General features: G+C 37.8%; 1 protein-coding gene across 1 annotated transcript in view; it reads left to right on the top strand.

Annotated features, from left to right (window-relative positions):
- SLC22A16 (solute carrier family 22 member 16) overlaps positions 1-25,471 on the top strand; it is a gene marked incomplete at both ends in the record, with an annotated part of 35,328 nt that overhangs the window by 8,009 nt on the left and 1,848 nt on the right. Inside the window, 6 exons of the mRNA XM_080341410.1 lie at positions 11,920-12,396; positions 15,426-15,543; positions 17,441-17,990; positions 19,811-19,938; positions 20,331-20,440; positions 20,916-21,015. Coding sequence (XP_080197536.1) covers positions 11,920-12,396; positions 15,426-15,543; positions 17,441-17,990; positions 19,811-19,938; positions 20,331-20,440; positions 20,916-21,015 — 1,483 coding nt within the window. The remainder of the gene's footprint in view (positions 1-11,919; positions 12,397-15,425; positions 15,544-17,440; positions 17,991-19,810; positions 19,939-20,330; positions 20,441-20,915; positions 21,016-25,471) is intronic.

Here is a 25,471-nt window from a genome sequence, read left to right as displayed (position 1 = left end):
TTGCGTGGAGCTCAGTGCCATTTAAATGTCTTGTATCCATGGAGGCCTGTACTTTTCCAGCTATGCTGCAAGGTCCTTCTCCTCTCTAAGTTGTGAAAGATATTTGCCAGGATCTCGGTTCCTACTTGATCCATCTCTATAAAGCCTATGGTGGCTGTGTGGGGAAATCAATTGTCCAAATCAAGGCACTAAAGAGCTCAACTCACTAATTTTACAGGCCAGACATCTGGCCTTGGTCACCTCATCAAGGGGGAGAATTAGACCTTTTAAGGGCAGGATCCATCTGCCTTATTGTCATTAAGTGGTTTAGGAGAATATGAATATTGCATCTAGATTAGTCTGTGCTTCCCCATTGTGTGAAAAAGGGATCTAGAGAAGTAGTGTAGATGTATATGGATTGCATACTGTATGCAGCATATTGCTTCCAAGTGTGTGGTATTCATTCTTTACTTTCAGCCTCAATTAACTAACGAAGGCTTACCTAGAAGGTTGGGATGTGGGAAATGCTTCTGGCACGACACTTTCTGTGTCACAGCATCAGCCAGCATCTTTCTCTGAAGATATTGTGAAGCAGATACCAAGAGCCTTGCATTGCTCTGCTGTATGTCAGACATCAGAAAAACCACCACGTATGCAACAATACTAATGTTACAATGCTTGCTACGTTATTGGTTTTCCATCAGCAATTCTTGTTCTCAATTCTTTGAATACAGGTAATTCCAGGAAAAACTGATTTAGGCCAACTGTTGAAATGAGAGCATTAAGATCAGAGAAATAAGAGATCAAGCCTGCTCTGAAAACACAGAAATCCCAAAGGTACGGAAAGTGAGGGAATAAAACCTGCAACTGACTTTCTGAGAAGGAAAAAGGAAGATCAATGCAGACATTTATAGCTTACAAAGTAGGCAGAAATGCCTTTTTTTTTTTTAGCCTTTAAATTGCAGGCATAGATCTTTATGTTCTTTATGAAAAATTAGAAAATAAGACTAATCATATTCATTTAGCTCTTGTTATTAAATAAATATTAGTATATCTGTGATGTAACATTTTGTTTGTTGCTAATGCTAGAGAGAAAGTTAAATACAAAAGGTGAAAAATAAGCAATAATAAATAAGCAATTTCAAAAGCATTATCTAACACAAAGCCACTGGATGTATGGTGAAATTATACTGATGAGACCACATTTCATTTAAATAACTTATATTCATGGCTCATATTCCAGAACAAATTATTGGCTGGATTTTTTTATGCATCTTTGGATCTGGTTTAGGTCAGCAGTACTGGCCAATATCATAAAGTTTTTACAACTCCACCCTTCTGAGAGGGAGAATTTGTGTTAGTCCCAGGGTCAGAGCAACTGGGACCTCATCTCATTTACACTTGTATTTTAGGCTCTTTGGAGAACTGTCATCTTTTATAGATAAGTGTAGCCAAGCTCAGTTCTATCTCATTTATCCATTGAGAAGAGAGGGGGCAGTTGGTATAAAAATAGATTTATGCAGAAGAATCCTAGTAGGTTTGAGCAGAATCCATCTTCTTTATTGGATTATTGTGGAGAACAAGGGCCATATATTGCTTCTAAATATTTATATAAGGTCAGAAAATGGCATTATTCCGAATTCCTTCCTTGTATGAGCCACCATGACAGAAAGATTCGAAGAAATAATCTGACAGTAGTGTGGAAGTATAAGCAGGTAAAAGAGCATTACAGAATATATTTAATAAGAGGTCAAAGTGCATTCTTAGCCTTGGAAACAGTTAAATCTGTAATTTGCATTTATTTGTTTTTAATGTAAATGACTTCCAATTTTAACTTTGTTTCAAGAAGAAAGGAAGAAAGAAGAAAGGAAGTAGAATCATCTTACTTCAATGACAGGAAATGAAAAGGTTCCCTGCTTTCTATTAAAAAATCAAGAACGATATAGAATAACTCAGTCTGTTGGTCATGGAAGAAATAAATGACCAATAAAAGTAATGAAAAATATTTTTTATTTTAGGAGATCAATAATGCTGTTGCGATTATTATCTTCTTTAGAGAGGCTGTAGAAAAGTTCTTTGTCTAATTAAAATCAAAGGCAGTAGGTCAAATATCCAATACCTATTACATCAACTTTTTGGCATTTCATACTATTTTATGTACTCTGCAATGTGTAAATCTCTCAGAGGAGAGAAAACAGAAGTATTTTTCTTGTCCACTGAAGGTATAGGCTAGCCAAACCATTATCCAGGAAAGAAGAATATCCATACTATCCATGGCCACTATCTTTAAATTAATTATGCAGATTTTTTACTTGTTTTACCTTTTCCCCTGAGAACTTTCAAAAACCTATAAGAACCTGTTTTTACAACTGTCTTCCAAGCAGGAGGAATGAATTTGTGTGGAATTCAGACTGAAAATGAAATGTCTGCATCCAAATCATCTTAGGCGTTAATATGAATAGAAACAAAACAAAACAAAACAAAAAAAAAGAGTTCTTAAAACACATAATTTAATTAGGACAACAGTAAGGTTTAATTATTTTCCAGAATACACTATGAAGAACAGGTTGCTAGTTGCTTGAGAATGGACAGTTTTCAACACTGTGAAGTAGGCGTTCAATCCACGTTATTTGTACCTTCAGCTATTTCAGGTTCAAAGTTTTGAAACAGAAATTTGTAAGTGGAATAACAATGATGTAAGCACATAATTCATATGAAAAACAATGAGTTTTATTTCAGAATTATAGACAGAAAAAAAAAATCAGATGAAAGAAATGTAAACTTCCATAGTTTGAACAATGTTAGTGCATTGTGTTAGAAAATATCTGATTTGCTAAACGGGTAAGGAAGTGTGAAATACCACAGTTTACACATGAAGTACTGCCTGTGTAGATGGAATCTCAATAAAAACATTTGCATTCTATTACACACTTTACAGGATGTGATGTGAAATGATTTGCTTACATAAGCTGATGGAAATGCTACAGCGTGGAAGGGAATTAAATACCTAATTTGGATTTGTCTCCCCAAAAAGAGGGTGACCAAAAGAAAACAGTGTTGCCAAAGACACTGGAATTGAGTTTCCCTGTAAAAAGTAATGTTAATAATATATAATGCAGACAGAGTACATGCTAATTTTCTAAATGGTAGGTGTTCATTAAAATGCTGTTCCTAGAAGGGAAGCATAAAACTACGGAGCTGGAAGTGTTACTACTGGTAAGTGCAAACATTTTGCTGTGTTTAGCACTGCTAAAAATAATTCCACAACAAACATAAATAACTTTAAAACAGCATGGGCATGTTATTTTTAAGTAAATCACCCAGTATATGTCCTTGACATATGTAAAGCAGGATGGACAAGTGGATAACTGGACTGAAATAACCCAATTCCAGCTCTGCCTCTGGAAGGTGTTGGAGTCACTATTGCAGTTGCTGTCCCCTCCTGCCTGCCTGGCCTGTTCCCATCGGCATTGCTGCTCCACTGGTGACTGCTGGAGCCCCACGTGAAGCTGGGACCTCAAGCTTGAGGATTGCTTTACTGGTGCTTGTGTGGGTGCAAATCTACCAGAATTATAAACATTTATTACACACTGATTTTGATAATCAAAAAGAAGGCTAACCTGAAGAAGGTTAAAAATTGATGTGCACCATTTGACTATTGTTTTCAGTGATAGCTTTAAATTTCTGCTTTTTTTCTTCCCTTTTATTGATTTATTTCTACTAGTTATAAGGTAGATACTATAAATATGTTAAGGAGAAAAACTGTAGTTTCTCCTCAGAGCAAGCAAGCAAGATGTTTGGTTGGCAGCTGTTGCACAGGCAGGTCTTGTAAGTCTCTCTCATTGCTAGATAATCTGTCTGTGGATGGATCCCTCCATGGCAAGTTACATAGCATTTATCTTCTTTTCACCTAAGGAGCCTAGAGCATGGTGCAAGAGCTGTGCTAATCTTTAATGTTGCCAAACTGTTCCAACTCCATTGCTGACTGCTTCAGAATCTCTTGCAGTTTAAGCATGCAGGACAGCTAGTGGATTAAAAAGCAATTAAACAGTTACCGCTCCCTTCTGAGAGGGAGAATTTGTGTTAGTCCCAGGCTCAGAGCAACTGGGACCTCAACTCATTTACACTTGTATTTTAGGCTCTTTGGAGAACTGTCATCTTTTATAGATAAGTGTAGCTGAGCTCAGTTCTGTTTAGTTCTGCTCTGTTCTATTTAACAGCAATTAAACAGTTACCACTCCCAGTGGTGTGTACTTCCTCAATCAGAAGTTACTTACACAGTAAAGAATGGAACATGTGTGTGTATCCTGGGTGCCTGAGTGCAAATCCAGAGCCTTTGTGCCTGGTTCAGTTGTGTTGTCCCAAAAGGTGGGATCATTACCCAGCATGCAGATAGCAATTCACACACAGGGTTGAGGTATTTGCTTTATTTACAGTTCTGTGCAGAAAAGGGTGCTAGGCGATCTCTCACAAAGCTAGTACACCAAAAACAGGCTGTTATTATACATATTTATACATTTAAACTTTTAACCACTCCTAACATACTATACATATTTATGTGTACTCAAAGTTCGTTGGTCTAAACTTCGCTCACTTTGATTTGAAGGTACAGTCTGCTTTTATTCTTCTATGCACGCTCAGTGAGTAGTGGGCTTTTCTGAGTAGGGGCGTTTTTTGAGTCAGAGGTAACAATCTTCCCCTGACACCTTTACCTTTCCCCTCATTCCTATACCCTTTGTTTTTGCCTTGGCAATCATCTGTCCTTTGGCCACCAGAGCTTTGAATTCCTCATTTATCTTCCTTTTTATCCTTCAGGGGAGAGTTAAATTTCAACCGAAGGTTCAATCAAGCAAGCATCTCCACATAATACTAATCCTAAGGTCTAGGCAATAAATCATTACATTTACAGTCATATAGTAGCAAAAGCGATTTTAATTACTTATTCAACTATATCAAAATTCAAAAACCAAGACGTCAGTTCCACTGTCAGTTGGAGCAGGAGATTGGGTGTTGCAATGAAGTGGCTTAGGTGTGACCACACCATCCTTCTGGCTGGCTCTTCCCTGGGTGCGGTAACCCTTGGCAGCAAGAAACATTGGGGCATCCTGAACGGCATCTGCCCTTTCTCCTGCACGTGTCTGTCCATAGATGAAAGCTATGCTTACTAAACTGTTGAAACCCAGCAAAATTTATCATCTGGATTATTTTGTCACAAGTGAGAACAGAAACCTAATGTGCATTATTTAGATAGTAAAAACCAAAGAACTGTTGCATTAATTGGAAAGAAAAAAAACCAAAACCAAAAATTAAAAGTATGGCCCTTAATTCTATAGCCCTAATTCTAGATTTTTACACTGATGCGACTTTCTACATCTATGTTTAAACTGGATATCCAGCACAGTATCTTCTTCCTCTGAAAACAAATTCTGGAAATAACCATCTGGTGATGTGGGCTGACTCCATGTCTGTGTAGTTTAAACTACCCTTAGGAGGGACTCAAATTTAAAAAGTAAATATATAAGTGCATCACAACTTTTTGGTTCAGAGTGGAAAGAATGCGGAATGGCTTTTCCCACATTAAAAAAAAAACAAAACAACAAAACACACAGGATGGAATACAGAGGTAAAAGTGGTTATTAAACACAAATTCTTTCAGAAATATTAACTACCTGGAAATTTATTTCCACTGAAGCCATCCTGTTGAATGCACACTGCACAACAGAATCATACTGTGTCTTCTGACTAAGCAATTTGCTAACAAGGTGAAGGGAAAAACAGTAAAAATAGTTCTAAAACCTATTGAATAGTACAAATATTTTGCTAATCACAGAACAGCCTTTTGAGTCTATCCTGCACTAAAAGGATTTTTAAATTTTTATATTAGCTTTTTAGGACTATGTAGCAATTCTTCCTCTCTTCTCAGACAAGGAAACAAATATTATCAGAAACACATTTTATTTAACATACAATTAGTTTCTAAAACCAAGTTTTGTCCTGGCTATACGTTGTAACAACTGACAATGGTAAAAGTACTCTGAGGTTGGGGACTTATTCTCTAACATATATGCAGCCATGTCCACTTTAGCTATTTTTGCATGCTGGATGTACCACCTTTCAAATAGGCTGATATAGATTGTTTGCACAGGTGCAATACTAATTGGATCAAGCAACTGATTGGGCTTGTTTTATTGATTTTTTTTTTTTAGTCATCATCTATTTTGACTGTTCTTTTCAAGTCGGATCAGTTTCCCAGATAAATTTCGCAGCTGATCCACATTAAAAGTACCACCAAAACTGAGGGTAGAATGCAAGGGATGAATAAATAGTGAGAAAGGAGAAGGGAGGAAATATCTTACAGTGACAGTGCCAGAGAATATGTTGTGTCATGAGACTACAGCCAGAGCAACAGTAGTCTGAGATCTAGTTCATTATTTTTATGGAAGACTATTTATTCAGTTCAGTTACTGACATGATGATATTACCAGTTGCTTTTCTTTCTGGTGAGATCTTAAAAAGTGTGCAGAAGAATCAGAAAATGGAAGTATTTTTTACCGTAAGCTGTAGATTGAAAAAAAGAATAACTAGGCAGAAATTTCACCAAAATATTTTAAGTAAGAGAGGAACATTTTCATGTTGTGTCTTGCTCAAGCTTTCTGAAGACAGTTTTATGCTCATTTGACTTCTGGCATTCATTAAGTGTCTCTATACTAGAGCAGTAACCTACAAAGTCTTCTTGACTTCTATATTTGACGCTCCTGGCAAGAGTAACAAAATGTACTTGCCAAATAATTATCTCCCATGGCAAGCCACTGAAGAGATGGAAAAACACTGAGAGAGATTATCATACCTTTTAGGACAGTCATCTTGTCCACAGATCATAAAAAAAAAAAATACAAAAAAAAATTTGTAAAATGACACTACTGTTTACAACAATGTACATTATGTAATCTGATGTATGTGAAGATAACTGGCATATAAAATACCCTTGCCAATAACTGCCCTTTTTGAGATCAGTCCAGGAAAACAGATCACAGAATTTGCTTTCTTTTGGCGAATTTAAAGGGTATTTATTGCTACTGCAATGGTATTTTCTTACCATTTAGAAGCATGAGCAGCAGTCTTTTTTTATCGAGGGAAATTTAATTTTTAAAAAGGAGTTTGGTAGAGTTACTAAAGGGATTATATTACATGTTTGCCTGCAAGAGAGAGATTTAATCTTAGTAATAAAGGAGTTTCTTATCAGTCCGGTGTTCTTAAATTAAGAATTCAGGAAAAAGGTTAATATTTACAAGTGGTAGCAAGGGAAGCATAGACTTTAACCTGTGCCTCGGGGTCAGTGAAATGTATAACTTGTATAGGTTCTGCTGTGGCCCCCTGCCCAGCACAGCCTGCGGCACGGGCTGCTCCAGGGCCCCTGAGCGGGACCAGCACTGAGTCCTCCTGCAAAGAGAAGCTGCTCAGCCCTCTCCTGAACATAAGCCCGAACCAGCCCAAGGGTTTTAAGACTGAGAAAGAGGTCTGAGGTAAAACTGTGCACCCAAAAGTGCAAAGGGAGGGATCCCAGGCTAGCAGTAGAGCAGGCAGCAGCTTTTTGTTCCTCCTTGCTCAAGCACTGCCTGCGGCCCCAACCTCTGTCCCAGCAAACCCGTGTCTACCATGAAGTTGGGCCTGTGTCTTTCTCTGTCCCTTGTCAATCTTTGGCTGTTCTGGAAAGCAAAGTTCATTGCATTCCCATCTCACCTATTGTCCTCTCTACATACTTTTCATCCTTACTATATGTTGTCACTAATGGCCTAATTAATTCCTTTTTGGTAACTATACAATGTAACAAATTGCCTTAGTTCTAAGCAACTGGTCTTTATAGAACAGAATCTCTTCCTGCCCACAGGAGATTCTCAGCAGCTCATAAGGCTGGGTTTTCAATCTAGCATCAGTGGGATGCTGTTACAACACTGCTATAGTTGGCAATGATCAAGAGAGGGCTTTCAGGTTGTGATTTTGTGTGTGTGCTTTACATAAATATATATACAGAAAGAGACTTCGCCAGCCCTTTGTGGAATTTTACTGGAGAGAGCAGTAGGTAGTTTTTACAGGCAGGGGAACAGCCCATCGTGTGGTTGCAGGACTGTGAGATTCCTTCAGCCACTGGTACTGCCAAAATTTTTTAGCTTCAGATCCGACTTTATTCCTCCCTGTTTCTGCTTCCCCTGCCTGTTTCTTGGCTTTTTTTTTCTTTTTTTCTGCAACAACATGGCCATTTTGATGTAAAAACACGTTTTCCTGATCTTAAATGAAGCCACAAATAGCATAAGTTACATCTATTAACGTATAACTGGCGTTCTGTTTGACTCTTTGTTTTCACTTAGCATCGATGCTGCGAATTAGGTAAGAAAAATAATGATACTCCAGAGTGGATTTTTTTCATTGAAACTGAATAGGATTTTCATGACATTGAAAATGGAATAACGTTTTTACAAGAATCAGTTATATCTAGTTCTAAGTTAAACCCTTGGAAGATGGGCAAAATATGGCTCGACACAGATATTTCTTTAAATTAAGTCCTTAATTGTTTTTTATAGAGATGGAAATTGCTCTATAGTGCAGCGATTAGGGACGACGCACACCAAGACACAGACAGAGATGCATGTACGGTCAGAGATCTTGCTCAGGACGGAGTGCAGAGCTGGGCAGAGCAGAGAGCTGAGCCAGGCTGAGACCCTCTCTTTATTAACCAGTGACAATTTATAGGATTTACAGATACAGGCCTGGACTAAAATGTTACATAAGATGTTTTTCCAAGAATTGTTATTAAAAACACACCACATTCATGTTATGTTTGTTTCAGTTACGTTCCCACTCATTCACAGACCAGGCCCAAGGACATTCACACATCCCATGCACTTGGGGGTGGTTATCCGGCCTGAGATACCATTCTCACGAGTCTGGGCTATAACTTTTTACAATTATGAGAAACGTACTTCAAAATAATCTGTCCAAGGCCCTTTATATATTAGTATGTTAGTATTATGTCTTTGACCATCCAGATGGTCATGTTAGTATTGATCTTCCTTTATCATTCAGGTGGCTGGAACTGCACACCTTGCTTTCACACATTTTACTTTCCAACATTATAGCAGCAAAGGATAAGGGACAATAATTTATATAGTGTTATAAAGTAACTAGAAAGGAGTAACTGATCATTCAGTACAATAAAGTGATGAAAGACAAGGAATATTTATTCAAGGTTGCACAAGGATGTTTTATAAGCTGCTAATAGTCTTAGACTGGAAAAGGGGACATCGCAATTAGATTTAATGAGAAACTTTCCAACAGAAAGATTTGACCGTGGAGCAAGCTGTCAAAATGGTTATTGAAGAATAATCACAAGAAATGTTCAGGAAAAGATAAAACTCCCAAGGGAGCAGTTAGTGCAGAGATTAGCTAAACGTGATCCAAATCATAGCCTTTGTGATACTCTTGGGATTTGGGTTTTTAAAAAATAATGTAGGGTATTGGTTCATGCCATCTTCTCAGTCTGTATCCTTACAAGTCGTTATCTTTGTTCAAGCCTCTCCAATCAGAAAGGGCATAAATATATTTTCCTGCTCAGTCTTACTTGTTAGAAGAGAAATTATGACCTTAATATTTCTTGTACTGTGAGAGCTAATTAGAAAACTCAAGATGAATGTGTGGGAGTTTGAAATTATTTAATTCTCCCTCTGTCTGGGAAATACCAACTGGGCTATCTGACATAGTGGTTGCATAATGACAGATTTTGCAAATGTTCAGGATCCTGGTTCTAGGTATGTCACTTTTTATTAGCTAGGAGAAGATGTAACTGCACATCTTCTAGGGATTAAGTTTGCTAATTTGGTAGAGGTCTTCTAGTCCTGGTTTCAGTCATTTTGCATACTGCAACAATAGCCCAAGTTGTTGAATTCGGTCTTGCTCTGCTACTTCTAAAACAAGTTTGTGTCTTTTGATGGGACCAGTTAAAATAAAACTAGAAGAAGTAAAAAATGTTGCTGACGATTTTTGTCTGCATGAATAGGGGGACAAAGGTTACATTTCAGAATAATATCTTTTTTTGTGGTTCGAGATAATCCAAAAGCTTTTCAGAGCACATTTAGCCTTGCTTTGATTTATGGCTAGCTGCTTAATCCTCAAGAAGCTGTCCTCTTGAGAGGGGATTGATAGGCTTAAGGGACGCTGTAGTTATGTTGAGCTTCTCTTGATCATATCGCTCTTCCCAACAAGGTTTGTTTGGAAAGAGCAGCACAGCACCTGTGTGAGGATTGCCTTGCAGAGTCTTCAGGAGGGAAGTGGAACCAGCTTCTGAGCTGCCACAGTGGGTTTAGCAATCCATCCCTCTCCTCAGACTGCTATGGAGAAGTCAGTAGAGCTGTCACCAAGAGAAAGTGGGATAAAAAGGGCTGCATCTGAACAGCAACAGTGCCATTGGAAAGACAGGATAGACAACCGGGTTTATATTTAGCAAGGAAAGAAATAAACTAAAAGGCAGAGGAGAATGAGGATGGTGAACTAAGTTACGTTATACAAGAGAGCTGTTTAATCAAAGGTTAATTGAACATTAAGAAAATGTATCCAGCAAATTCTATTTAAATAGTTCAGTTATAGATAGTTTAGAAATTAATTAGAAATTGTGATGGTAGATGATTTGAAAGTCCTAGTCTAGGTACTGTTGCAATCTTTGTTCCAGGAATTCAAGGCTAGGTCAGACACATTTTGGAGAGGAGTGATCTGAAGGTCGCATTTGTTACAGGGCCTGGAATTGCCCTGATTTTTTTCCACAAGACATTTCAAGGCAATTGTTTTGTGGGCATAATTTCCTATAACTCCAGCAGATATAGCCTCTGATCATTTTTTAAAAGCTGCTTTTTGTTTCATACTATCAAGGCCCACTGCATACTACAATGAGGATGTACATAGATTAATAGAAGCTCATTGAGTGCTTCTTCAAATTAGTACGATTGATCAGCCTTCAGGAAATAAAAAATGGAGGAGAAATCAGAGCTATGTTGTCTTTTCTGAAAAGAATTGTATTAATTATGTGCATAATTTTAACATTTAATTGAGGAAAAGTCTCATGCTTATCAGAAACTGTCTAGAATTTGCAGTCAGTGATACTAGAGTTCATCACAAGTCTTTTGAAATTCAGAATACATGTGCAATTTATATACTAAGATTTATTTGCATCTCAAGCATGTTTTAAAAGTTGTTAAAATGCCAAAATTCAGGCTATGCATAAAGAATTCTTTTACCATGTTTGCTTTATGATACAATCTTTAATGGATAACTGCACACTCTCTTCAAGCCAAAACCTAAACCAGTTTACAGCTATGTTTTGGTACAAAACATTTCACACTGTTCAGATTCTATCTCTCTCTACATATGTCTACGTGTATTTTCTTTGTCTTTTAGAGGCAATAAAGAGAGATGGAAGACAGATGAAATACAGTTATATAGCTACAATTAGGTGAAATAAGGGGCATAATGCGATGAGTTTGGTTTATCCAATGCACATATCTCTATCCATTGGAACCTGAGGTTGCAACATTTTGGTTTGTCTAACCATTCCAGTAATACAAGGCCTTATTTTGAGGGGATGTACTACAAAGAATTGGAGGGTGGAAGGCTGCTTCAAACTAAGTGCTTAAGTCCAGAATTGTTTCTTGTTAAATGATCTCTGTGTACGGATAAACACTTGACTAAGAGCAGCATTTATTTCCTGAGAATAAATTACTTCTGCTGCTGTGGATCTTTTCTCATCTTTGGTCTCTTGAAGCAACACTGTATAACAAACCACTAGACACTTTAACGATGTCTTCATTTACTGATCCTAACAAAACAATTATGTTGGGGGTTTTTGTCATGTATAGAGGGCTTTTCTTCAGTAAACTTTTTTCTTTCCCTTTACAGATTGCAAGCATGTGTTTATTTTGCCTCTGTTTTTCAAGCTATGTCATGTGGTATCCATTACTTAGCATCTGTGTTCATGGCTGTTACTCCTAACTTTGTATGTGGGATCCCTGGAAATGTGAGTAATGTTCTTTTCTACAACTCCTCTGAATCAAGTATAGAGGACATCTGGACATTATGGACATCAACAGAAAATTACATTGTAGTCCAGCTGGAAAATGGAGAAATTTGGGAACTTAATCAATGCAGCAGGTCCAAACGAGAAGTCAGGTTGGATCTGGCATATGAATACAAAGGCAACAAGTCCATATATTCTTGTTCTGATGGATTTCTCTATGATGATACAAAATGGAAGAGCACTGTTGTTACGCAGTGGGATCTGGTCTGTGACCGAGAATGGCTTGCAAAATTAATCCAGCCTACATTCATGCTTGGAGTCTTGATTGGAGCAGTGATTTTCGGTGACATTGCTGACAGGTAAAGTGCCATTCTCTGAAAACTGTAGCTTCAGACTGCAGTAACTCCATGTGTATATATCTGTTTTGTTGTTTTCATTCACTGTGTATTCATAGCTATGTATTCACAATTTGGGAGGTTTGGATATTGTTTTATTCACAGATATGTTTAACTCAATTTCTTTTTCTGGTAGCAAGTAGTAATTTTAAAATGTATTTGCAAATAATTTGCTTTTAGGGTTTTTTTTCCTACTTTATATCATCCATTGTTCCAAGCCTTGATTCCTCAAACTACTCTGTACAGCTAGTATTTGCCCTTTGATTTTATCTATCTATCTATCTATCTATTTATTTATTTTTAAACAGGAACAGCAATAATTAGTAGTAATAGCAACAGTAAAGCCTGGGAGTAGAATTTCACCTTGTTTTTCACTAGGAGAGCTTCCTCATGGGAACATAGATTTTTATTTCTGAATATGATAAACAGCTGAAGAGCTACTGGAATGTTAAAAATCCTGTATTTTAAAATCACAAATTTCCTAACCTTTGTCACGAGTACAGCTCTGCGGGGCTGATGCAACAGCTTCGAGGGTTTGATGAGGCCCCATGTTCTGAAAACAAACACCTGTACACTATTTTTCCTTGCTCTCCAATTGTAGTTTTTCCCTGAAAAATTAACTTAAACTTCATTCTCTTGAAAGTTAGCCCAGATAGGAGGAAAAATGGTTGTCCATGAGCTGTGCTGTAGTTTCATTTATTTACCAGCACGTACAAAGTTCTGTTTGAGCAGGAGAGTCAGTCCGTGGAGGGTCTCAACCCAAGCAGCCCCTTGCTCACAGTGCTCAGGCTGTTCTTCAGCCGCTCTCCTGTGGCATTTCCACCTGGGCATCACCTGGGATCACACACTGAGATCTGGCGTCAGAGCTGGACTCAGCAGCAGCAGAGAGATCCAGGATATACGTCTGTATCCTCCTGCTTTTCTTGGTTTTCTCTCTCCACACAATCCCATGTATTCCTCCCTCAGAAGAATGACCAGCTGTGCCCCTCTATCCTTATGAGAGTCAAACACCTAAGGTATGTTGTACTTGGTTTTGTCTCAGGCAGTTTATGTACCTGTGTTTTGCTTTGAAGACTGGTTTAGCATCATTGATCTCTTTCTATAATGAAGCTTGTTGAATAACAACACTTGTTAGTTAGGTGGAGGGTGATGTAACAGTATAATATGTATGTGTGTGTACATATATATATACATATATATATATATATGTATATATATGTTCCTGTGCGACCTCATCTAGGCATTCCTGCTCCAGCAGGGGGATTGGACTAGATGATCTTTTGAGGTCCCTTCCAATCCCAAACATACTGTGATACTGTGAGATACATATATATATAAATATATATATATATATATATATGTAACAGTATAAGCAGAAAAAGGAGACCAGACGTTGTTTTCTGATTCTTTTCCATTAGCACAATGCTACAGTGCGACAGTTACAATGTGGGAATGCAAAAGAAAAAATTACTAATTTTTTTTTTTTTTAACTCGACTTTTAGGACACATGGAATCAATCTTGCCTCCTGATCCAAGTCTTTGTAAAACCAAGTTTAATACAAAACCAGAATATAATGCCAACATTTGTTCTGCATCCCTTTAAAACATTCATAGCTTTATTAATTAATACTCAGACATGATTTATAAGGTTATGATCATATTGTTCTCATTTCCATTAATTCAAGCCATGGACAACCAGTTAAGATAATACACACATTCTGAGTTGCAGATCTACAACTATAGATTTTACAGCTGAAAAATATTATTTTCTGACACATCCTGGTGGGAAATAAGTTTGTGGGTTCCTCCCACTCCCCGTTAACAGATTTCCCAACAGAAGAACTGTGACAGCTGGGACTCACTGGGACCTCTTCTGGCAGGAATCATAGGCCAAAAGTGCATGACTCCAGGTCAAGGTTGGAGACAAACAGGAGATGTTTTAATGTAGTACCAAGTACTCACAGACTAAAAATGACAAACGAGCCCACAATCCTGAAAGTCCTTAAACTCTCTGTCTAAATGTAATATCCACATCTGTGAAAAGATGTTTGCAGTGGAGCAGATAATAGGAGTCCAAGGGAATATTACCAGGGAAGAAAAACAATTCCACACATTTGGTATTACAGGACATTTGTAGATAGAATATAATGAATCCTCAACAGAGTCTTGTATATCTACTGCAGATTTCTAGGTTTTTCTCCTCAGATGAGCTGCTTATTGATAGCATGTGCTCACTTGTTCAGTCACAACAGGCTCTACTTGGTATATTTCCTCCCTGAGATATGGGAAGATAAACAAATACAAGTTCCTTTTTACTAAATGCCCTTCTTACACACTAAAAATTACTGTGTTGATGTTGGGAAGCTAATATTTGACATTGGTTTTTTTGTGGTTAGTATACTAGCTTCCTGGATTTCTGTGTTTGTATATGCATGTATGCTATGATGCAATCAGAAAATTCAGAACTATGGAATTATCATTTATTAGAGTATTCGACTTCAAATAACTGAACAAAGATATGTTACAGAAGCTTTTCATTACTATCCAAATTGACTGTTACTTTGCCAAGAGATGGCATGTATCACAGCTAACTTTTGTTTGAAATTATTAACTAGACTTCACTTAATATAAAATATCTGAAAAAGTGAGACTTACCTACTGTCCTCACAGATAAGACAGAGTAAATGTGCAGATTGGCTATGTAGAAGTTAAACTTGAAACTGGAGGTGAACATATGTAATGACCACTTCTGCACATTGCTTCCAGCCAAGAATTGTGGAATGGAAGTTCCATCCATAAGAGCTTCCTTTTTCTTGGAAGTTGGAATTACTGAAAAATTAATACAGGTAACTATACCAGAGTTTCTATGGTGAGTGAAAGTTTCAAGTACAGTATTTTCAGAGCCATTTCCAGATAGGGTCTCTGAAGTTGCAGGTGTATTTTAATAGATTGTTTGTGCTTGTTCTTAATTTTATTACTGCTGTAATTTGCAGACTGGGAAGACAGCGTGTTATATGGTTCACAAGCACTGGTCAGTTTTTATTTGGCATCGCAGTGGCCTTCACATATGACTACTACAGTTTCGTGATTGTGCGCTTTCTCCTTGCTATGGTAAGAAAGGATGTTCACCCTGGCTCTTTTCATGTGTTATTTCCTACCCCTTCTCAGGAAAACCTCCCTTTTTTAATTGTTTCCTCCCCTACTTCATTATTCTAAAGCCCCCTCTGTTGCACTTATTTCAGCAGAGCAGGGAGAGTCTGAATGTTCTTGGACCACAGCACTTTTCTTCTTTGAATTAATAGAAAGCATCTGTATGAAGCAGTGTTTGGTACTTCCTCCATCCCAACCTCTGCTGGACTGGTAATTAAATACCAAGTGTGAGCAGCAAACTCCGGATTCTGCATCGCAGCTGCCATTGCATTGCTCCTTATTGCTAGAAATGGTGTATATTTTTCTTGAAGTAACAAGTCTACAATAAGTAGGATTTTTACCTCTACCATTTTGAAGTGATGGAGGAGAGATGCACATTTTCTCTTCCATGCATCTCTTTGGTCTTTTGAGCTACATCTGGAATACTAAATACATAGGTAGACATGTTTAACACCTAGGTGTTTATACTGTACTTAAGAGTATTCCAGTATGTGTGCTTAGGTGTATCTATACACATACTTTTATATGTATGTATGATATATATGCAGCATCTGATATATATTCAATGTTTATACATAGTAACTTATTTTAAATTACTATTTTACATCCCAAAACATAATATTTTTAGTCTTTCACTATATAATGCATAAAGAAATTAGAATGCTATTAGAAGAAAAATTATGTAACTTAGTTGAAGTAGGTTAGGAATTTGAAAATAATCACATAATCTATTTTATTCCTGCTGACAGTGCATAAGTCAAGACAGGCCCTTGCACCTGGAGCTCCCTTTGCCTGATTAGAGCTCAGAAGGATTTCCTAGCAGGAAAAACCTGTGTGAGCATTGCAGCCTTGAACAGTGAGATTGACAGGAGTCCCTATACTGACACCCTTGGCTGTTGATGCTGAGGGCTGTGAATAGTTTAGAAAAGCAAAAAAGCTCTGAGCTGACCAATGCTGCAGGTTTTAACTGCCCACTGGAACTGATTTGTGAGATAGAGGTCTAAAGCTCCAGCCCTGTGCCACTGAGATCAGCACAGCTTTCCTGTCAGGGTCAGTGGGTTCAGAATCAGATAATAACTGGAATATTTTGAAACAGAAAATTGGTTACTCAAAATAATGTAGTGGAATATTTTATAGTCTAGATTTTCTAGCTATGGTTTGAAATGTTTTGCAATACCAAGAGTCTGACTTGCTAGAGAAACTGAAATATATATTTTCAATAATATATCTTTTCAATGAAGAACGCTATAGTGCAGAACATGCCATTAATTGCACTCGCTAAGTATGAGAATCTATAACCATACATATGAGATTCTCTTCCAACATTGTAAAAATTTGATTTAATGAGATAATTTACAAGGGTGTGGAAGGGAATTCTCAGTAAATTTTTAGTTCTCTGACATACAGATTATTAATAGTCTACTTAAAAGCCAAGGTCAAGATTTTCAGAAGTGGCAATTACTTCAAGGGACCTAATTTTCCTGAGCGTCCAGTTTGCGATGTCTTTAATGGACCAAATTTTTGGAGGTGAAGGGCTCAATGACATCAGCAAATTAGGCTCTTTTTCAGGTGTCCCTTGCTGGCTTTCCACCACTGCAGAGAAGCATCCAAAATCCCTTCACATTTTTTAAATACAGTGTCCGGGCAGTCTGAAGTTTTGAGTGAACTCTTTCACCAGCTGCTTTGTTTCCAGGGTTCCCTTTTTTTTCCGTCAGTGTGGGACTTGCCATTGCGGTGGCCATTAAGCATACGCAAACGTGGAACACCGTTAGCTGTTTGTTTTTACTGCTGTTGCACAAGGATAATAGATACAAACCTCACTTGCTTCTTTTTTTTTGTCTCCCCCCTCACCTCCCAGGTTTCCAGTGGCTATCTGGTTGTGGCTTTTGTTTATGTGACTGAATTTGTTGGCATTAAAGCACGAACCTGGGCTTCTATGCATGTCCATGCTTTTTTTGCTATGGGAATTATGGTTGTGGCACTCGTGGGATTTTTGGTTCGGACCTGGTGGGTCTATCAGATATTTCTCTCCATAGCGACTCTTCCATTTATCCTCTGCTGCTGGATGCTCCCAGAAACACCTTTTTGGCTCCTGTCAGAGAAAAGATATGAAGATGCACAAAAAGTAATTGATATAATGGCAAGATGGAATAAAGTGAGTACTCCCTGCAAAGTTTCTGAACTGTACTCAGTCCAACAAGATGATTCAGTAAGAGACAGAACAGGTGACAATGGCACATCCTCAAGAAAGAAGCACAATATCTTAGACCTGTTTTGTAACTGGGACATTGCAAGAAGGACCATCACAGTCTGGCTGATCTGGTTCACTGGGAGCTTGGGGTACTACGTCTTCTCCCTCAGTTCTGTCAGTCTAGGAGGCAATGAATATTTAAACCTCTTTCTCATAGGTAAGTATTTTTTGTACCTTATTCTGTTTATGACAGAACTAGAACATAACATTTAGAAATGTCTAGAGATTTGACAGCCAATTTTTAACTTTGTTCATTCAATTACGAACATTGTTCAAAAAGTTTATTGCTAACTCTTCATAAAGTTGACTAACACAGGAGTATCATTCACTCCAGATTTCACTGTTTCTAAAAAAAGAAAAAATAAATTTAAAATTTGTTGGTGTACAAAACTCTTCTCCATCTGTCTTTGTGGTTGTAAAACTATATTCTGCTTGTCTCCCCTTTGCCCTGCAAGCATATAGCAGATCCACACAAACATCAAGGGAAGTAGACCAGCAACATAAAATTCACATTCCTCTGTTAAAGGCACAAACTAGGAAAACAAGAGAAAACAAATTATTCCTTTAATCAGTTAGAGTCATGATATATTGAGTCTGTCTGTGTAGAAAATAGATTCATGATTCTCAGAAACCAGAGTAGTTTTAATTTTCTCAAAAGTGTATCTTTATTTGTAATATTCCTTTAATTTTGTTGGTCTGACTGTAGTCTTCCTCTGGTATGTAAGTTGTTTATAAAGATGACTCAGTGCATTCAAGGCTGGATTCAAAGTTTGTTAAGATCAGTGAAAATATTCCATTGACTTCAGAAGACTCTAGATCAGGCAGGCAGCTCTGGGGCAGCAAAGAATTAAATCATGTGCTATGCTTTATGCAACTGAGTGCTCTCAGTGAAGCGAACGTGACTGTTCATGTACATAAGCACACAGGAGGACTGAGGCTCTCAAGAATTCAGTTTGTGTTTTCACATATAACAGCGTATTGGTGGACTGATGTGTTGAAGAGTGGATGCTAGTATTGCACAGATAACTCTTATGGTGGAGTACAGCGTGTAAATCACCATACCCACCTGTTCTAAAAACATTTTAGAAGACTAACAGGCACCAAATAACTGCAACCTGCTTTTACCAACACAAGCCCAAAAGATTGTTTCCCAATATTACAGGTGTATTGACACATTATAGATGCCTAGTAAAAATGCAGCCTATTAGTTCAGCTCTGTATCTTGTGATGTTCTTCCTTGACTCTACATTGGACATAGCAGCATTCCTCATGAGCAAGGTGGTTTAAAACATGTTTGAACTGGCTTAAGTTCAATATAATTTATCTAGGGGCAAATCACGTTTACACAGGGTTTGTGAACAGTTCTAGCCAAATACCAGTTCCTTTAGAGCTTCAGAATAAACAAACATTAGGAAGAGAGTATCTGAGAGTGGGATTTTGTGAGCAGCTGCCCTCTTTTCAATGGAGAGAAAGCTGGAACCGCACTCTCTGAATTCTCTAACTCAGAGAAACCAGACCCAGAGAGACAGTGCTGGCCTTTTACACCAGGCTGGTTCTGGGCTGAGGCTGCGTGTTGCTGTGGCACCAGCAATAGTCCTTCTGGACATACTTAAGCTGTTTCTGTGAAAATATCTGAAGCAGAAGAGCAGCAAATGGAGAGCTTTCAGTCACAAGTGCCAGTGTCATAAAAGCAGGATTTTGGCCTTGCTGTTTTCTGTAATTTTCCACCCCAAAGAGAACTGGAGGTGCTCTGTGCTATGAAATCCATTTCCTTGTCCTTCTCCATCCCCCACTACCATATTTTAGGCCATGTTTTCTGCCTTCTCTTGCCACTGCTGTTATCAAATGAACTAGCCCAACACACTGGTTATCTCTAGATTTCACTGATTACCCCCTAGATTAAATTAATCCTCATAAAGAGGAAGTTAGAGTTATAAATATGTGTAATCATGACTTAAAATAATTTCATACTGACAGGTGCTGTGGAGTTGCCTTGCTATATCATTGCTTGCATTGGGATGGACAAACTGGGAAGGAGAAACACACTCATTCCGTTCCTTATTTTAAGTGCACTGATCTGTGTTTTAATTATGTTCATACCTCAGGTTAGTCACATATCATTGAAAGTGTTCCTACAGTAGAAATTGATTTTAAAGGCTCTTAAGCCTGTAGATGCAGCTGCTCTTTTAAAATCATATAGCTGATTAAAGGCTGTTTTTAAATTGCATCTGCCAGTCTAAGATAAATTTCTGTATTTTCAGTACAGGTTTCATTATCATTGCTGGAGTCACATGTAAAATGTTCCCAGCGCTTCAGTGAACCAAGACTGGTAAAAAGTGACATGGATACTAGTTATATATTAAGACTGATTTTAAAAAAGCAAGCAATAAGTATTGCTTGTTGTTTAAAGAACGGTCACAACTTTTGAAGGGTTTAAATAAAGTTTGGAACAATTTTGTTTTCTGGTGATTTATTTATTTGTGCTCTCTTTCAATAGGATTTCAGTATATTAATTATCTTAGCAAATATGGCTGGAAAATTTTCAATAGGTGTGGCATTTGGCCTTATCTATCTCTACACAGCAGAACTGTACCCAACAATTGTAAGGTAAGAACTTTGGCCAGTTTTATGGTTTTCATTACTTTGCTATTATTTCCTTTCCTTTGTTATGCTCCTGTGCCAGATCCAGCAGCTCTTGGCATCAGTGCTGGTGGTCTGAAAGACTTGGTGTGGGATGAATTCCTCAGTTGCTTCAGAGTTGTCTAGTATTTGGCTGTATCATACATTTTTATTTATTTTTCATTTCCATGTGCATTGATTTATTTCATTGGGGAACTAGAAGAATAATCAACACTTTCTTAAACATTATTTAGGGCTTTCTTTAAAGTCCTGGTTGTTCATTCTGTGGTCTATGCTGAAGTATGATTATATTTTTAATCTGAATTATAGAAGCAGCTACATTTCACTATGATATGAATTTACACTGGTGTAGCGATAGCTACTGATGTTTTAAGTGTCTGTGCATTCTAATTGTTTCCTTTATCTGCCAGAATTCTTATCAAAGTCCTTCTTTGATGTGTAGGTCACTTGCCGTTGGAAGTGGAAGTATGATGTGTCGTGTAGGAAGTGTGGTTGCTCCTTTCTGTGTTTATCTGAGAAGTGTTTGGATTTTCATGCCACTTGTAAGTATTTATTTCAATGGTGAATGTTTCTGGTTTTGAAGAGGTGTATGTGTCACTTGTTTTCTCAGGAACCAAAAGCTGAACTTTTATTTTGAAAAGGAGCTTGAGTGAACCATTCTTGTTCTAAATATAAAGTCTCAAATATCAGTAACTTCATATTGTTAAAAACATGCAGCCAAAGCAAAAGGGAGACTTTGAGTCACTGAAATCTTCTGAAATGTTTTTATGATGGAAGACATAAAAACAATCATGCACAGAATCCTAGTATAAGATTGGTAAAAATGTTTTCCATTAAAATATACTTCAGCTACCATGTAACATTTAGGAAGGGCCTTAGTCCATATTTCTTAGTCCATACCTGCTCTGCAGGTCTAGCAGTTCTTGACCATGTTCCTGATTTATTCTTACTCTTTTCCAAAGGCACAGTTCTTCCACTCTTGGAATTCACTGTGGGTGGCAGGTTTTTGTTATATTATTCCTTGACCTTTTCCATAGATTCTCTGGGACATTGCAACTTTGCAATAGCCTTCCAAAAGATCAAGAATGTCTTATGACTACTATTCTTGGTCTTCATAGCTGTCCCAAAGCTCCCTTTTTGTGCTTTTCATTTACAAGAACTGAACAAAACAATTCATGAGATAGAAAAAGAGAAGCAAATGGTGTACTGATGATGTTCATGGTGACTTTGACAAGCAACAGAACCTTGGATTCATTAAGCACATCCTACTTGTAGGTTACTCCAGGTCATGCTACCATTAGGTTTTGTCTTCTACCACCAGTTGCCCCAGGAAAACAGAGGTGACACCGTTCCTTCATGGACTTTGGGCATTTTTTCTGCATTATGTAGCTTCAGATCCATTTTGGACAAAATATTTTATACATTTCTTGCTCACAGATGAATCACATTTCTTAATTACTTTTCTGTTAGGAGGCATTTGCTGCTCAGAAATCCTGCAGCTATTCAATCCCTTTTTTCTCCTGAAGTATAATTTATGCCCATATATGTAAAACCACAAGGAATTACAACGTTTTTGTTAAAGCTTTAAGTAGAGGAAAGTTTATTAATGATTTTAATATAGTCTGACTTCTTTCAAAACCCCTTAGAATTCACTGTGACTAGCACACCAATGTTATTTGTAGATTATACATGTCAGAAGGTGAAAATGTAATGGGATATGTTTTTAATCTGGATTCTTACTCTAATTTTGTTTACCACATTGGAATTTCCTGAAAAGTTGGCATTGTGACTTTTTGATTTTGCAGCTATAAAATATTCAATTATAGGTGCTAGAGATTGGCTTCAGAGAATTCTCAGAAACTGGTTTCATTATTTAAATTAATTATTTTCAGTTGTTTTGGGTTAAAATCAAGAGGATGTAGGAGACAACAAATTAACTTATTCACCCAAGCTCCTAAAAACTGTTCTTAATGATGGCCCCACACAAAGCGAAATATCATCCCAGAAAAGACGGAGAAACATTTGCACAGCAGAGTGGTCATGGGAGAACATTCTTTTTCTTTTGTCGGTGTTTTGCCTTTACTGGCTGAGATAAGCTTTATCTGTGCAGAAGTGCTGCAGTTAAACCACAGATGGGGAATGCTCAAACATGCTGGAGAGCAGTGCAAATGGCTCTAAAACAGAGGAACTATTTCAGCTGTGAGCAAGTCTCGATGTACTAAAAGTATTCAGAGTATTTGTAGAGTTGTGTAGTAGTTCACGGGGAATATGTTTTCATTGGTAGTTCCAATTATAAAACGTTCGTCGGTTTATTAAATAGGCTTGACTTGAGTTGGAGCACAGTGTGCCAAGTCTCGGGTCACGTAGGTGTTTTGGAATGGAAGTGAAATGAAATGGATTACATTTGTAATTAAACTGATATACATCATGTTGATCTATTGTACACACCGCACATTGTCAAGCAGTTACTAGTGCTATTTGTTTGACAGTCTGCCTCCTGTACAGTTGTGCCACTTGTGAGTTATGCCAGCATCTCATTGAATGCCTATAAATCTTGAATAACTCGCCAAGTATGTTTTTCTCGTGACAACTTTCCAGAAAACTTACAGTAAAGGAACTGCTCCATGTATAACCTATTTCTGTTTCTCAGCTGTTAAGAATTATATTACAGTAGCCCTTTAGCAGAATTGATTTTTCTCTCAGATAAACCACAAATTAGAAATTTTAAAAATCCTTCACTAAGGTCAGTAAAGTTAAATGAATGCAAATCCTGTCTCTAATACTAGTGGATTTTCAGGAAAAAAAAAAAAAAAATGAAGTAAGATTTCTGTAAATAAGATCACATTTTAGATTGGTTCCTAGGTACATCAGATATGAATATATGAGAATGTAACAAGGTGGATGGATGATGGCAGAGTGGTGGATGTGGTCTACCTTGACTTTAGTAAAGCCTTTGACACAGTCTCCCACAGCATCCTAGTTGCTAAGTTGAGGAGGTGTGGTCTGGACAATAGAGTAGTGAGGTGGGTTGCAAACTGGCTTAAGGAGAGAAGCCAGAGAGTGGTAGTCAATGGTGCGGAGTCTAGTTGGAGGCCAGTATCTAGTGGAGTGCCTCAGGGGTCAGTACTGGGGCCAACATTATTCAATATATTCAGTCACGATTTAGACGAGGGAATAGAGTGTACTATCAGCAAGTTTGCTGATGACACCAAGCTGGGAGGAGTGGCTGACACGCTAGAAGGCTGTACTGCCATCCAGCGAGACCTGGACAGGCTGGAGAGTTGGGCGGGGAATAACCTGATGAAATTTAACAAGGGAAAGTGTAGAGTCCTGCATCTGGGCAGGAACAACCCCAGGTTCCAGTATAGGTTGGGAAATTACGTATTAGAGAGCAGTGTAGGGGAAAGGGACCTGGGGGTCCTGGTGGACAGCAGGATGACCATGAGCCAGCACTGTGCCCTTGTGGCCAGGAAGGCCAATGGCATCCTGGGGTGTATTACAAGGTGGGTGGTTAGTAGATCGAGAGAGGTTCTCCTTCCCCTCTACTCCGCCCTGGTGAGACAACATCTGGAATATTGTGTCCAGTTCTGGGCCACTCAGTTCAAGAAGGACAGGGAACCAGAGCACTGGAACAGGCTGCCCAGGGGGGTTGTGGAGTCTCCTTCTCTGGAGACATTCAAAACCCACCTGGACATGTTCCTGTGCGACCTCACCTAGGCATTCCTGCTCCAGCAGAGGGATTGGACTAGATGATCTTTTGAGGTCACTTCCAATCCCAAACATACTGTGATATAAATAGCAGATTAGAATAATGATTTTTTCTCAGAAGTATTATTTTGTAGGGATATTTAATTCAAATTACCTTTTGTTGTAAACTAAATATATTAAGCCCTGGTGTTAGACAACTGTGAAATTAAAATTGTTGGTCCAGGTAGGGATGAAGACATATGAAAAATTGTGGTAAATCTTTTTTTTTGAAGTTATTTATGGTAGCTGTTAGATGCTGCTGGCTGTACTGAAGTGTTGGGAATACTTTGAGAGTTTGACTAAGCAGAAAGTCACATTTCAAATTAAGATGCTGCAAAAGCAATGAATTTAAGTAGGTTGTCCTGTCAAATTAACTTCAGTGGAGCTTAAACATACATAAATACTTTGCACACTAGTACACTTTAATCCATAAATGTTTAACAACTCATTGACTATATCAGAAGAACATTCTGATGCTGCACTATATACATAAAATAGTACATACATAGACAATATACACATTCGTTATGAATGAGCAAAGGGCTAAATTGTGTCACATACTTCATGAATTATGCCAAGATTAGTCTGCAAAAGACTTGCTTTCACTAAATGTGCGTAACTTCATTGATAAGTGTGAATACTGCCCTTGAAAAGGTAAATGACATTTGAAAAGTCCTTTCATTAATATGCTCTGACTTAATTTCTTCATATTCTGTCTTTTGTAGAAAATATTGGAGAACGTTTTGTAGGGTCAGGGAGGAGGGAAACACGTTGCATTAGTCTTTGTGTAGCAGCTTTCACAATGAAAAAATACAACTAGCACATGATGTAATAAAGTTAAAGAGAGCTGAGATGATGTGTGTGCTTACGGAATAGTGAGAGTTTGCAGGGGAATAAGAGGTAGGTTCACAAGGAAGGAAAACATGAGAAGAATGCAAAATGTCCAGAAGACAAAGTGAAACAGGAGACACACATACTCAAAGCACACAGTGTTGCTTTAACCTTGTTCTGTTGGGCATCACTACTGACCCTGTTCTCATAAACTCCAAATGTGCCAGTATCCATACGCTTCAGTATCCTTTACAGCCCTCATTAGCCTCAACTCTAAACTTATGACAGCCTGAAAGATGTGTATTAGAGAGGTTATTGTGGAAGAGCTGCCATGTGTCAATTCATCCTGTTTTACCATGGCAAAAATGCTGGTTTAATAGTAGAGATGAGTTTTGACTCTCAGAAGAGAGATTTTAATTA

The sequence above is a fragment of the Nesoenas mayeri genome (assembly GCF_963082525.1).
Source record: "Nesoenas mayeri genome assembly, chromosome: 3".
Lineage (NCBI taxonomy): Eukaryota > Metazoa > Chordata > Aves > Columbiformes > Columbidae > Nesoenas > Nesoenas mayeri.
This window is presented reverse-complemented; position numbering and strand designations above follow the sequence as displayed.